The 14,883-nt window shown below is 40.0% G+C and overlaps 1 protein-coding gene across 3 annotated transcripts in view; it reads right to left on the reverse strand.

The window, feature by feature from the left end:
* Drosha (drosha ribonuclease III) overlaps nucleotides 1-14,883 on the reverse strand; it is a 106,141-nt gene that overhangs the window by 42,557 nt on the left and 48,701 nt on the right. For 2 of the 3 annotated variants that reach the window (XM_021633726.2, XM_021633729.2), the window contains exons 16-19: nucleotides 12,353-12,522; nucleotides 9,276-9,400; nucleotides 7,600-7,699; nucleotides 5,085-5,192 (exon numbers count right to left, since the gene is read on the reverse strand). In XM_021633726.2, coding sequence (XP_021489401.1) covers nucleotides 5,085-5,192; nucleotides 7,600-7,699; nucleotides 9,276-9,400; nucleotides 12,353-12,522 — 503 coding nt within the window. The remainder of the gene's footprint in view (nucleotides 1-5,084; nucleotides 5,193-7,599; nucleotides 7,700-9,275; nucleotides 9,401-12,352; nucleotides 12,523-14,883) is intronic. The other variant, XM_021633730.2, reaches the window with a different exon arrangement.

Genomic DNA, 14,883 nt, shown 5'->3' on the forward strand with positions numbered 1-14,883 from the left:
ACAGCCTCAAGTAAGTCTTTTTGTGCCTCTCTGTCTCCAATTTCAAGGGAATAAACTAAGACACATCTGTACATTATAGGGACAAGACATTGGGCATCAAATTAAAAAAAAATCCATGTATGAAATTTTAATGTGTGCAAAAAGTCCTAAACCTTACCATCATCCTTTACGACTATCTCAGTCACATAATCTACCAAAGCTACACTAACTTTAACATTTACTCATGAAACATCCAAAGACAGCCTTTATAAAACCACCAATACAGTCAAGATAACTGAGGACTTGGAACTTGAATCTTTGCTTCAATCACTTTTCATCTGGCTAAAGATTCTTTATTGGGAGATGGTTTCATGAAAGGCATATTTTTTTCTTTAATAATGCTTCCCTAGAATTCAATAGAATGAAGGAATCATTCTTATTCATCAGAAACTGGAGGGTGGGTACAGCCCACAGAATGACTGACATATGCTTTTCATTTTGGTCTCTGATGTATTTTAAGCTGGCATTATTAAAAAGATACACAAAAATGGGTCTACTTGAAGCTACAGAAATCAGTCTTATCTTACTAACTTAAAAAGAAACATTAGTTCTGCCAAATGGGACAAAAAGCCTTTCTTGCTAGTGCAATTCAGTAAAGTATCTACTGAGCAAGCACAAGTGCAAGGCTTCCCTGTATCTGTGGAAGATAAAAAAGATGACTACACAGTTTTTGCACCAAAGGCTTCCAAGAGACACACCATGACATATGTTGTCACTTTGTCAATTGTTTTTCTAAATGTAATGCCTAAAAAAAAATGACAATTTGCACACAAAACATGCAGCCAATATAATACCATTTGTAGCCACATAAACTGCATAAAGCTAAGGAGAGCTGATGTGAAGTGTCAAACTATAATTACCAAGCATCTTCACTTCCCTCTTAAGCCATAGCAGGCACTTGTGCTTATTTACAAGGAAGAGAGAGAGACAGAGACACACACACAGAGAGAGAGAGAGAAAGAGCTCCTTTGCAATACTGTGCAAAGTTTTCAAATTTCAAGTGTATAAGTCAAACTCTGACGATCCTGACACCTGGATGAGAAGCTACCAGCAGTGAATGGATGTGGAGGGAAGGCCATTTTTCCGTTGGTGGAAGTCGGGAGGGGGGTGGGCCAAGACGCTGGTGTTTGCCCAATGCCCTAGTAGATGACCCTACAGGTATACACACCGATTGGACTTAATTCACTATTAAAAAAGAAAAACGGGAAAAAAGTGACACAAAATTGGGAAGGAGATAGAAAAGAGGCTGGGGTGGGGTGGGGCTTGAGAGACAGAGTGGGGACAGATATGACCATGAAACATTGTTTACATGTATATATGAAACTTTCAAAAATAAAAAAAAAAAACCCTAACAAAATCAAAGATCCCTGAACAAAAGCACAAGTAAAGACAAAGAACTATGGTGGTGTCAGGATCTGTGGAGAGTAACTGGGTTTGGACAGGCCAAAGATGGGAGAACTCAAAGATCAGCAGTGTGTGTTCAATGGTGCATATGAGCAAAACCAAAGATGCCTCTGCAAACTCAATTCCGTAGGTGAGGAAAAGGGACAGTCCAATAGTGCAGGAGCAACCAAACCCTGTACTCTCTGCCTTGGGCGCAGAAGCTGCTTATGGAGGAAGTGCTGTCATAAGAGACACGTGGGAAGGAGACAACATAGGGCCTAATTAACACAGGGCAGGGAAGCACAACAGATAGTTCCCAGCATGAGGCTGTGACATTCTGCAGAAACACAAAGATCTGCCCTGGCTTCTACTGCCTTCCAGAATGTATAAGGAAATATTTCACTGATCTTGATTAATTTAAGCAACTTAAAAAACTTACAGAACTACAGAGAACAATCATAAGTAAGTCTCACCTAAAGATGCCAAAAGAAAGATGTAAATAATATTTTTAAAAAACTAGAAGAAATTAAGGAAATGAAAGCTACAAATGGAAATCATGAAATTTATAGGCAAATGCAAGGAACTAGAAAAGATCATCCTGAGTGAGGTAACCCAGAAGCAGAAAGACACACATGGTATATACTCACTTATAAGGGGATATTAGACATATAATAGAGGATAAACATGGTAAGATCTATAGTCTTAAAGAAGCTAAGGTTGGAGGACCAACCCTAAGGAAGATGCTCAATCCTCATTCAGAAGAGCAAACAAGATAGACATCCAAAGCAGGAGAAGACAGGGAATAGGACAGGAGCCTACCACAGAGGGCCTCTGAAAGACTCTGCCCAGCAATGTATCAAAGCACATGCTGAGACACATGGCCAAACCATTGGGCAGAGTGCAGAGAATCTTATGGAAGAAGCAGGAGATAGAAAGACCTGGAGGGGACAGAAGCTCCAAAAGGAGACCAACAGAGCCAACAAATCTGGGCCCAGGGGGTCCTGCAGAGACCAATACTCCAACCAAGGACCATGCTTGGAGAGGACCTAGAAACCCTGCTCAGATGTAGTCCACAGGTACCTCAGTCTCCATGTGGGTTTCCTAGTAAGGGGAGCAGGGGCAGTCACTGGCATGAACTCAGTTGCCTACTCTTTGATCTCCTCCCCCTAGCAAGGTGGCCTTCGTAGGCCACAGAGAAAGAGTATCCCAGACAGTCCTAATGAGACCTGATAGGCTAGGATCAGACAATAGGGGAGGAGAACCTCCCCTATCAGTGCAATAGGGGAGGGGCATAGGGGCAGAAGAGGAAGGGAGGGTGGGATTAGGAGGAGATGAGGGAGGGGCCTACAGCCGGGATACAAAGTGAATAAATTGTAATGAATAATAAATAAAAATTTTTAAAAATGATAAAAAGGTTTCATAGAAATGAAAATGATGAGGAGAAAGGAAGATCTAAGAGAGAGAACTCCAAAGAGCATATCCCAGCTGTGAAGGGGCACAGACAAAACTTAACCCAATGGGCAGTCACGATGAGGCGTATGCAGCATAAAAGAACTAGCATACAAATTGGGAGCAGAGGCTAGACTCCGCCCACTCAGCAGGCTGAAGCAGGAGGCTGTGAGAGACCCTGTGCCAAAACATAACTAAAAGTAAGCAAGAAGGAATGTGAACTGAGGGTGCCATGTCAGTGAGATATAGGAAGAGTGAAGATTATAAGAGCAAGCAAGGAGTAGCTATTTCCAATAATAACTTTTTTTTTAATTTTTTTAAGGCAGGGGCTCAAAACTTTAAAAGTGTGCTTAGGAAAACCAAGTAAAACCAAGCAGGAAAGAAACCAAGAAAAACAGAACATGACTTCTGGACCTATCGCCCAACATCCATTAACTATTTTATATCTTGTCACAAATGGTCTCACCAAAAGTTTTTTTGAAGATATACTTTAAAGTTAGCCAAATATGTAAGTTAAAACAAAGAAACAAAACAAAAAACAACAACAAAAAAAACCAACCAAACAAAAAAAAAAAAACACAAAAAAACTGGATATAGGGTCAAAGAGATCTCATCAATTGAGAGCACTTGCTGCTTGTTCTTGCAGAGGACCTGAGTTTAGTTCCTAGCACATACATGGGGGCTCAAGACCATCTGTAACTCTAATTCCAGGTAATCTGACAACTTTTTCTGACCTCTATAGGCTCTTCACATGCATGTAATGCACATGCATACAAGCACACATGCAGGCAGAGCACTCCTACAAATAAAATAAAGTAAATAAATCTAAAAAAAAAAGGCCACTCCCACTGAAGGTCTCAAAGATCTCTTCCAGTTCATTGTATCAGGTTCTCAGGACTGCCACCACAGTGCTGAAGATAAAGCCTAAGATCTCATGAATGCTAGGCAAGTACTCTACTAACATCTTGTAACACCCAAAGCCAAAAAGTTCATGATTCTTAAATACTCATCTGTGAGCTGTCACTGAGATCAACAAGATATTTTTGGTAGCCTACTCCCCAGTCTGTTCATTATCTGTGCTTTCATCTTAAAATATCATATTTGGTTCTGGAGAAATACTACCAACCAGAAAAATAGGTGGTGACTTCAAATAGTCTGAGGGAGAATCAAAGCTAGTAAAATAATCACATTTTAAAGTAAGAAATATTGTCATGCTGGGCATAGAGAGGCAATGCATATAATCCAAAAAAGGAAACTGGACAGCTGGCAAAATACTATGGTGGCTGACTATTCCACAACAATTTCCAACTCTTTAATAGTACATCAAAAGCAGTTCATCTTAATGCAAAATTAGTTAGCTTTGACAATCACTCAGAATATCAATCGTTTAACAGTATTTTTAATAATTTGTAAAATGCCACTGTTCAATATAATTAAATGGCAACGTGAATTTTAAAAAATCCATTACAATGAAAGGAATACTTACAAGAGCATAACCTGAACTTATTAAAATACATGCTACATTAAACTGATACATGGAAGCTTGGAAGTATTTTTTGTCAAAGGCTGAATGAAGCAAACTATATGACCTGCCCCAGTCTGTATGCTCATATACATTAACCAATACCAAAAGACTATGTAAAAAGCCACAGAACATGCCAGTTTGATGAAACATCAAATCTGGTGTAAATTTCAACCACAAGATAGATAAAATGCTTACGAATGAGTCACTGACAAAAGCAGCAATGTTTCTCTATTAAGTTTAAGGGAAAAGTACTGTCACTGCCAAATAGGGAATGCATACTGTGTTTATTAATGCCTTCAGTTCTCTATAGTAAGTTTGAGTCATTGGTCCAGAAACTTCATACACTTCCGGTGACTTTCTGTGTAGCTGCTGGACTTCTGCACAAGTTTCTGCACATGTGCTGCAATGGGAAGATACATCTACAGGCAGACTTGCCTTCACCCAAAGACAATGAGATTAACACTACACATATGGCCCTCCCCCCTGTACCTACACACACACACACACAAAACATGAACACAGAAAATAAGAACAGAACCTAAATAAGCTAAACAGAACCCCGTGTTTGGTGTTCCATTTCACATCAGGGTATAATCCAAAGAAACTTCTCAATTATGAAGAAGCTCACTGCCAACGCCCGTGAAGAAGAGATATGTGGGCATAACTGTTTTCAGAGGAGTGTCATCACCTGACAAACATCAGAACGAATGCCAGTTTTCCAGAATCCTTGGCTACTCAGCTCCACAGTTACTTCCCGTCGCATTGTATTCTTCTGTCGTATTTTCTGGAGTGCTTCCTGGAAAACAGCTCATTATAAGTAACCCAACAGCAGTGAAGCAATACTAAGCATAGCATTGGAAAAATAAGAGTCCCTCAATATTTTCCTTACATTCAGGCACTAAACCATCTTTATGCCAAAGGACAATATTTTATCTGAGATGATGGCCCGGATGTGAGATGCTCTAGATACAAAGCAATTTTTTCTATCAAAGCAATAGTTTCTATTAGCCACGTGACAAAAATTTTATACTAAATCATTTTAACCCAGCATGTATGAACAAAACATGCTTTTACAAATGAGAAGCAATATATGGCTTGGATCTGCAGTCACCATTTAAAAAGTGCATTTATATCAAGCCTTGCATTAATCATTTCCATCTAAGACAATCAATCAACCTGAGACCTACATGGTTCTAAAAGTTGCCTAATGAGTAAAACCCTTATGCTCTTAATGTATGGTACATCTTAGGGGGGAGGGGAAAGGCACAGCCAGGCAGAATGGCAGAATGGCACAATGGCGCACAATAATAACTCTAGCACTCAAAAGGTTGTTAGGAAGAAGACTGCAAATTAGAGTACAACCTGGGCTATAAAATAAGACTCCACTAGAAAAGAGGGGAATAAGTAAAGACAATGTCCTCAAACGCGACCTGTGAGACACAATCAGAAAGGCAGTCTTCCTTTTCACTACCCTTGATATACTTAACTGTACAAAAACGTTGTATTTGGATGCATAAAATTTAATAAAGTCCCAGGAATTCATAATGAAAACAGTAACTACCTACACCTTCACCGTTAAGTTCCTGCTAGAGGCCACCTACCCGATGAGGACATTCAAGGGCACAGTTCAGAAGTTCATACAAGCACGCTTAGCTTTGGATGCACAGTAGGGCACGTAGTCAGCCTCTCAGCCTTGGGACCTTCCTTTATAAACACTCTGGCTCAAGTCACACTGAGTGACAAAGCCAGAATTCACATCTTTTCCCAGCTTCTAAGCCTTGTAGTATACATAGTAAAATAATATCTCACTGAGAAAAAGTCTGTGTTAATACTAAATGTATTTATTCTTAATATGTAAACTAAAATAGAATAAAGGAATACAGAGAATAAATCTACTCATTATTAAAGAATATGAGATGGGAGATACCAAACTTTACAAAATAAGTTCAATCTGATGGACTAAAAGAATTATAGAACGGTCTTTTACAACCCTAACACCCCCAAATCCTAGGACCCAATGTTCTGCAATGTAAAATTAGGGATGAAGATTGATTTACAAAGTTCAAGCCTTTTCTGTTTCTACAAAAGGTGTATTTAAAAGCTGGGGATAGCTCAGTAGTGAAGTGCTCACCATGGATGCGAGTGCGTAAGTCTTTGGTTCAGCCCACCGATACCAAACCAAACAACAGACATGTGATTCCTAAAGACAGCGACTTTATTAGGAAACTGGCCCTAACAAACTGAAGGGTAAAAATATGCTAGAGTTGATGCCCTCACACCCATGCAAACATCAGCAGCACCAACCAGACCCAGTGGTTAAAAAAAAAAAAAAAAAGGCTATATGAAGTTACAAGGGAGACCTGGCAAGAAGGATCTGGGAGCTGCTGGAGTTGGGGGGCACTAATGTGAATTGGATCAAGACACACTGTAGACATAGGAAATTCTCAAGTTAAAAAAACGTTCCAAACATTTAAACAGTATGCAACATTTTTTTTTTAAACTTGAGAATTTCATATGTCTACATAGTGTGTCCTGATCCAATTCACATTAGTTCCCTCATTCCAGCAGCTCCCAGATCCTTCTTGCCAGGTCTCCCTTGTAACTTTATATAGCCTTTTTTTTTTTTTTTTTTTTAAACCACTGGGTCTGGTTGGTGCTGCTGGTGTTTGCATGGGTGTGAGGCCCAGTGAGGATTGCTGAGACTGAAGCATCAACCAAGAACCATGAACAAACTGGAACTAGGCCCCCTACAAAGATGTAGCCTATGGGCAGCTTAGGCTTCATGTGGGTCCTCTGGTGAGTAAAGTGGGGACTGCACTGGACACAGACTCACTTGCCAGCTTTTTGATCTCCTTTTCCTGGTGGGACTGCCTTGCCAGGCCACAGGGGAAGAGGACATGCTCAGTCCTGATGCGACGTGATGAGCTGGACTGGATGGGAAAGGGAGCTCTACTTTTTTAAGGAAAAGGGGAGGAGGGATGGGGCTACAACAAGGATGTAAAGTGAATAAAAACAAATGTTTCCTTGAATACTAAAAGGTTTTAAAGAAGCAACCAATATATACAAGATTACAAAGAGGAGTAACCCTAATTGTTTAAAATCTTTTTAAAATCTTATTCTAGAGTTATAGTGTAATGCAACAATCTGAAAACAAACCCTCCATGTGCCATCATCAATTGCCAAGGACTGGATTCAATACCTACCTCCCTCTGAGCCAGCTTCTGTTTGTCAGTTTGTTTGACTTTGGGGCTATTTGCTAGGAGGTGGCGAAGTTTCACGTAACTCTTCCATAATTTTTGGTACCTATGAAAAGGATGGATAGTCACCTTAGACAAAGAGAAGGCAAAAATCTACAGTGAAAAATCAAACCAATTATTATAATAAGCCTGCTCAAACATACATACGTTTCTTTAAATACTTTAGTGGCAGAAAAGCTCATTCTAAAGAAATACATGGTTTGAGAGTTCAGGAACTGGATGACCAAGAGTCATCTGGAACCTGGTGATTAAGTGGCTGATAGATTATCTGGATTAAAAGTGAGGTTTAGTCTACATGGGTGAGTCTCTGGAAACAATTCCACAGAAGAATCATAAAACCACTTCAGCCAATAGAATCATGTTCCATTTCTCAGCATTACCTCTTTATAAGTGAAGTGTTTATTTAAATTTAAAATAAATCTTTTAGGAAAAAAATCCCTTTCTTAAAATAGAGATGGTCAGTTCGTGAGCACTAGGATGGAGAACCCATTAGTGTGAATCCTCAAGGTACACAGGTGTGTCCACTCTTTAGCTGGAGAGGGGACAGGCAAAGAGTATGTTCCAATTTGCATTCACCATAATAAAACTCAGCGTGTCTGTGCGACCTAGTATGTGATAACCTGGGGTCGCCCTAAGGGACACTGTTAAAGTGATCTGGGAATGTAGAAACTACGTAGCCCTTTATCAGTTCACAGTCCTACCACGAGAGTTGACGAAAGCCTAATCACATTCTACTAACATTTTTCTGACAAGAAGGGATTTGTCAAGGACTTCCTGCCATGTTGAAACTGCTCCTTTCCTGGCCTGAGTCAGGCCTCTCTCCTTTTCCAACAGTTTTAGAGAACGGAGGAAAGAAAGAAGTACTTACACGGGGCCTGGTTCTCTGCTTCCTACTTTTATCCAAAGAGGGAAAAAAAAGAACAAAACCCTTTAGCCTCTTCTAATATATGTCAGCCAGAACTGCAGTCATGAACTGAAATTCTCCCATGCCCTTTTCTCCCATTATGAATCCTTTTTTAAAAAAATAAGTCAGGAAATTGTTTATTTGTCTAAAAGGTAGGAAATCCAAACACACCTGAAAGGTCCTATCTATCTCCATTCCCACATATCCTCATCTTCTCCCAGAAAAATATTAATGTGCCATTTGGAAAAGCCCACATCTGCAAAGCAATATAAAGTCTAAGAGTGGGAACACAAGCTCCTACATCCCACACAACCCTTGACTCTGTACGGGATCTTCCAAACACCCCCATGCTAGGAACCAATATAGTGCTGCTTGCTCTTAGGGGCACTGAGCAAATTTGAAAACAAAACAAAACAAAACAAAAGCGAGTAAATATTATAATGATAAATAAAGGAAGAGCTCCCTAAAGTTGACATCCATGCAGGACTCTCGATGACAAAACCAGCAGGGAGAATCTACTGAGTCATTTATTGCAGTCGAATGTGTAAAGAAATTCATTCTCCACCAGCTACCAAAACCTCGCTTGTAAATTTGGAAACATGGTTTGTGTCAATTCTTAATTTTTAAAGAAGAGGATGTCCACTAAGGTACTCCTCGGCTAATTCAGTTGTTAGTAGAAGGTGAGGTTGGCCAAGACAAACACTGAGAAATATCTTACTGTGGGTCTCCTGCATAACTCAACTGTGCAGGGCGTATCCCAAAGTGGACAATAATTGGAAAAGTAATCACTTCGGGGTTGAACTGCTCACGATCCAGTTGATCAATGCGGACAGAGCTTGGTTTCTAGGGAGAAAAGAGTATCAGGATCATTTATTCCCACCAGAAGTCCTTGAGGCACCAACTTTAACCTGAGAAAAGAAATTAAGCGGATTTTTTCCCCTCTAAGAAAGATATGTCTCCAAACAGAAAAGTCTTTTATATAAAGTGCTATACTATATAAAAACTGTAATGTCATCCCTGCTAATAAGTCTTTGCCATTTAGCATAATCAACAGTGATTTGATCTTTTTTCTTCCAGTCTTCCCATAAACCTTTAGAAAGTAAACTTTAAAAGGAGGCCAGATGTAACTTTCCCCTAAGCTCTCCCAGGGGAATGTTCCACATCACAGGGGGAGATATTCAAGCTTAGTCTGTCATAACATCAGTTAAATGACTAATACACTGCTATTTGACACAGATGCCTCTATTTAAAATTTCCACTAGGCTTTAGTGTACCTTTATATTCCTTAATTCCACACTTCGATTAAAAGGTATGGTGATACAATGAATAACTGACTTTCTTTTTAAGATTTATTTTATGTATAAGTGTTTCATATGCATGCAGATGTGTGTACCGTGTGCATGCCTGGTGCCCTTGAAGGTCAGTGCACTGGATCCCCTGGAAGGTAGGACAAGGTGCCCCCTACCTGTCATACAGCCTGCTCAGCCAGCTCACAAATACAACTGAATGACAGAAAGGATAGATGTGCATAAATTAATTCACATTCTTAAAAAATGTCAGACTTTTTAAAATGTATGCCACCTACAAATAAAAACCTCGCTACTAGCTTGAAAAAAATGTTTTGTCCTAAAAAAAAAAAGACGATTTTGATCATAGATAACCTAAATACAAAATTCCATGAATGCCCACTAGCAGTAGAAACATGTCCTGCTAAGGTTTTTCAAAAACCATACAAGGATTGCTACTGAGTTATTTATGCATCATACTACCGCACTGCTGTCAGCACACTCCACACAGGCAGTACCTACAACTGCAGCGCCTTAAGTGGCTGAGTCAGGAAGATTACTTACACCTAGCCATCCAAGACAAACCTGAGCCACACAGCATGATTACAGAAAAAAAAATCTTAAGAATCCCGAGAAACCATGTGTGCTATAATCCCACACAAATAATCCCACAACTAGGAAGTGCAGGCAAGAAAATCGGGAGCTTAAGGCCAGCCTGGCTCATAAAACTTTGACTCAACTCAGAAATGATTTTTTAATTTTTAAAAATTAGTTTTTGGTATTTTATGAGGATAGTGGGTTGGGGAGTGAAGTAAATTCTAGACTTTGGCCACAGCCTACAAATCTATCATTGCATCTGTCTGTAAGAATTTAAAGCTTTTCACTAATGACCAAAGTGTTCTCAAGCAGAGGAAAACTGCCAGAGAGGAACATTAATTATTTTAAGTCTGCAGCAAGAAAGTATTTAATGTGACCATAATGGCTTGAGAAACTTAATAAATTTCCCCAAGTCCTTGCCACTGGGCCATCTTTCAAAACAAGTACTGTCCAGTATGAAATGCAGGGTCATGCCTACTTTGCCCTGTGAGTACCATGGATGCTTCTGAAGAGTACATATTGAAAAGCTTCTTCTATGAAAATACACAGTAAGAAATAACTGGCTTCATCTTCATATCCCTAAGCCAAACGCCAACACTTACTTTCCTGATCTATTTTTGTTCATTTTCTAACATAAGCCTTTTATCCTGACTGGTTTGGTTTCTTTCACTATCTACAAACAAGCCTCTCACCATCTCAAGGACATATATTAGTCACGCTGAAAATCAATACAATGTCTTCATCTCTGTGAGTTTTCACTGTTGCATTTATGGCACATTAATCTCTGCTAAAACTAGAGGTTTCAGTGTGTGGGCTGCTAACTAAACACTCATGTCAGGCTCCTTCCATCAGCCAATCTTCACTAGCTGTGGCCCACACAGTGGCTCACCAACACACCAGCTGAGTGACAACTGGGTGACAGCTAAATGAACCACACCAATGTGTCAAAACAGACCAGGAAAAATCGGAAGCACCTGGGACCTTTTTAAAACCATAAGTTCCCAGCCCATTGTCTGGCACATACAGGATAAATCAGTCAGAGTATTCTTAAAGTCTTTCAAACAGCTTCCAACTGATTGTAGGATTTCAGGAAAATTGAACTATACCACAGAAGCAAGTCCAGGGGGATGTGCTCCCAAAGAGACCACGACGGAACATGACAAATTATGCCTCCTACTAAGACCTACTCTCTGATTTAGCTCTACAGTGGCCAGAAGAAATGAAGACAAGTGAACCTGTTTAAAGAAAAGTTTCACTGCCATACATAGTGCTATTGTATTTTTCTTTTTAAAGATACTTTATAATTTTGTGGAGATTAACAGTATAGCAGCAGAAATTATTTTCCTTTTCTAGCTTTGAACACAGCTTTGGATAAATACAAATTAAAAAAATAATATCTATATGACCAATGATCAATAACAAAAGGTAAGTACCATAAAAGAAAATCAAATAATGGGTACTAACAAGCAATTTATTTAAAAGGAAAAAATGGGCATAAAAACATTTAAAATATGAATTTCTCACTAGAAACTAAAATAAATATAAAACTAGACAAAAATACTAATTTCCCCCACTACCAAACTGGTAAAGAGTTCTGTTTTGTTTTGAAGCTGGTATGAGCAGTATGAAGGAATGAGTATTCTCAACAATCCTCTTGAGGTGAAATTTTCAAAGTACATCAGAAGTCATGAGGGTATACACATTTTCAGGCAAAATAAACGTACTAGTCAGTTGAACTAATGCCCAAATTACAGTATTTTTCTTATTTACTGAGTATTCAAAGAAAAGTTTCCAAAGGGCAAGAAGCTAGAGTACCCAAAGTATGTTCCACATTGTTGCTGTACGGGAGGAATTCCCAAACCAGAAACACAGGATGACTTACAGACCAGGCTGTGTAAGCAGTAGAACTCACCGTTCCAGGGTTGGTAACTATCATGCCTTTGCACTCTTCTGCATATTTCTGCCACTCCAGCTCCTCCCATTGGAGCATGTTGGCAATTTCCTCCTCGGGTACCAAAGCTTTGCTGCACCGGAGCAGGTAGAGGAGAATCTGGTGCATTGATAACACTTCTTTGCCTCCATCTTGGGTAAGAGTACAAGGGAGTATGAGAGGAATAAAGCTTCTCAATTATCAGCAAAGCATCAGCTCACTAAGGTAAAACAAGACAACGGCTGTAGAAGAGCACATATAAAAAAGTAATTTAAAATTTACATTGTTCAGCCAGGTGCCAAGTAATACGAATGCCATTTGTCTCACTGATGAACAGTGCTCATAAAGCATCTCATTTACCAAAATGGAAACAACAACATTATAAATGATAAAGGTTTTATTTGTGAAGTAGAAATACAAAAATGGGTGTTTGCCTAAATAAATTTAAAGTAGCCTAGCGTTAGAAACAACAGTTTATAACAAACAGAATCATGTTATGTCTAAATATTTTATCATAACAGATGAAAGCCTTTCAGAAATGATGTTACTGTCTTAAGGAAGTTCTAAGCTTTATGAGATATTTATAGATGTTTTCAATAAGACATTGTTGCATTATGATCTAATTTGGGGGTGCTAATGTGCTGCACCTGCCATGATGAACGGAGCTGAAGAGCCCGTACTGATATTATAGAAGATCGTTACAGAGTTAGTACAAGGATAAAACACCAACTGTCTGAGGTTTACAAGTACAGAGGACTGAAAACAACAAAAGGCATAATTAAAGCAGCTCAGAAAAGGACAATCTGTACTTTATAAAGCAAAGACATGCAGTTCACGTATGACCCAAGATGGGGGATGCACGTTTCTGCCTCCTCTTTAGATCTAGCTTCCTGACCAACATGGACAACATATCTTACCACTTTTCTCTGTGTACCTCCATCCAAAGGGACAAGAACCCTCCTGGGGACTCTGAAGATGATTACTACCCTCCCCTCAAACACAAGCTAAGGTACAAACTAGGATCAAGACAAACAGGACCATTTTGGGTCAGAGGCACTATGGTGCAAAGAAATCATAGGAGGATAAAGACTATACATGTTGTGGCTGGCTAAGAACCCTGGCGCAACAGCCTACTTGAAAGAAAGCTGTTGCACTTGAACTGAGCACTGCCACCATTTACAGACAACATACATGTGGCTATTCAGTTCTCTTCATGAACACTCACTTAGTGCCTTCTGAATACCTGTCACATGCCAGGCACTCTCCCTTCCTAAAGCTTACACCGCAGTGGAAAGGAACAGATATTTAGAAGCATATGTATAATACATCAGGTCAAAATGAGCCTACCTGGGACAGGAAACAAAGGACAGTCATGGAGATGGGCATGATGGCACATGCCTGTAACCGTAGCACTCAGGAGGCTACGGCAAGGAGACTGTGAAATAAAGTCAGCTTGTGCTACAAAGCAACACTTGGTGGAAAAAAAAAAAAAAAACAAGTATTTTATGACAAGTCTAGTCAGAGAGGGACCTTTGAAGAGATGCTCAGTGGTAAGCTCTTCTCTAGCATGTGTAACAGTCTAGGTTGACCCCTTAGCAGGGAAAGAAATACAAGCACAGAAAACAAAACTTCAAGTAGGTAAGAGCCCACCACACAGCTACCTGTGTTTCTTGATGCCCTTTCCTGTTGCTGTGATAAAATATTCCGACAGTAACAGTGTAGGGAAGAAAGGATTTGTCTTAGCTCACAGTTCCAGGAGTTACATTTCGTTTTTGGAAAATCACAGCTGTAGAAAACCAAAACGCCCAGATACAGAAGAGCACAGTCAAGGGCAGAGGGAGAGTGAACGGCGTGCGTGCGTGCACTCAGCTAGCCTTCTTTTACATACAGTGCAGGACCCAGCAGTGCTGTCACCGACCCTTAGGTTTTCCCACCGGGATTAACATACCAAGACACTCGCACAGACGTGCCCACGAGCCAGTCTCATGTACACAGTCTCATTGAAACTCTTTACCCAGACGACACTAGACCACAGAAAGTTGAGAACTGAAACTAACCATCACTGTGGTGAAGAACGTCTCAGGGGAAGAATCGCAAAAGTCCAAAGACAGGGAGATAGACGGGTATGTTCCAGGAGCAGTGAGGCCAGTGTAAAGGGCGCAAAGAAAGCAGGAAAGGGTTAGAGGCAGCAGGATGGCAAAGCCTGCAGGGCGTTATAGCACTGACTGGTAACCTGGTGTTTCATTTTGCCATTGGAGGTTATTTTTAACTATTTAGTGCCAGGCTCTGTGAATGGTCCCATGTTGCAATCATGCCCACTCCAAACAAAAATCCACAAGCCTTAGGCCCTCAGGAAGCACAAAAGCCTGAGGAGCAGAGTTTGACCCCTGGGATCCATATAGGGAAAGAAAGGAAGCAGATCCCATAAGGATCCTCTGATCTCTACATGCATGCCATGGCACACCTGTGCGTATGCTTGTATCCTCGTGTGTGCATGTACATACAAATACTCA

The sequence above is a fragment of the Meriones unguiculatus genome, chromosome 3 (assembly GCF_030254825.1).
Source record: "Meriones unguiculatus strain TT.TT164.6M chromosome 3, Bangor_MerUng_6.1, whole genome shotgun sequence".
In the NCBI taxonomy this organism is placed as follows: domain Eukaryota; kingdom Metazoa; phylum Chordata; class Mammalia; order Rodentia; family Muridae; genus Meriones; species Meriones unguiculatus.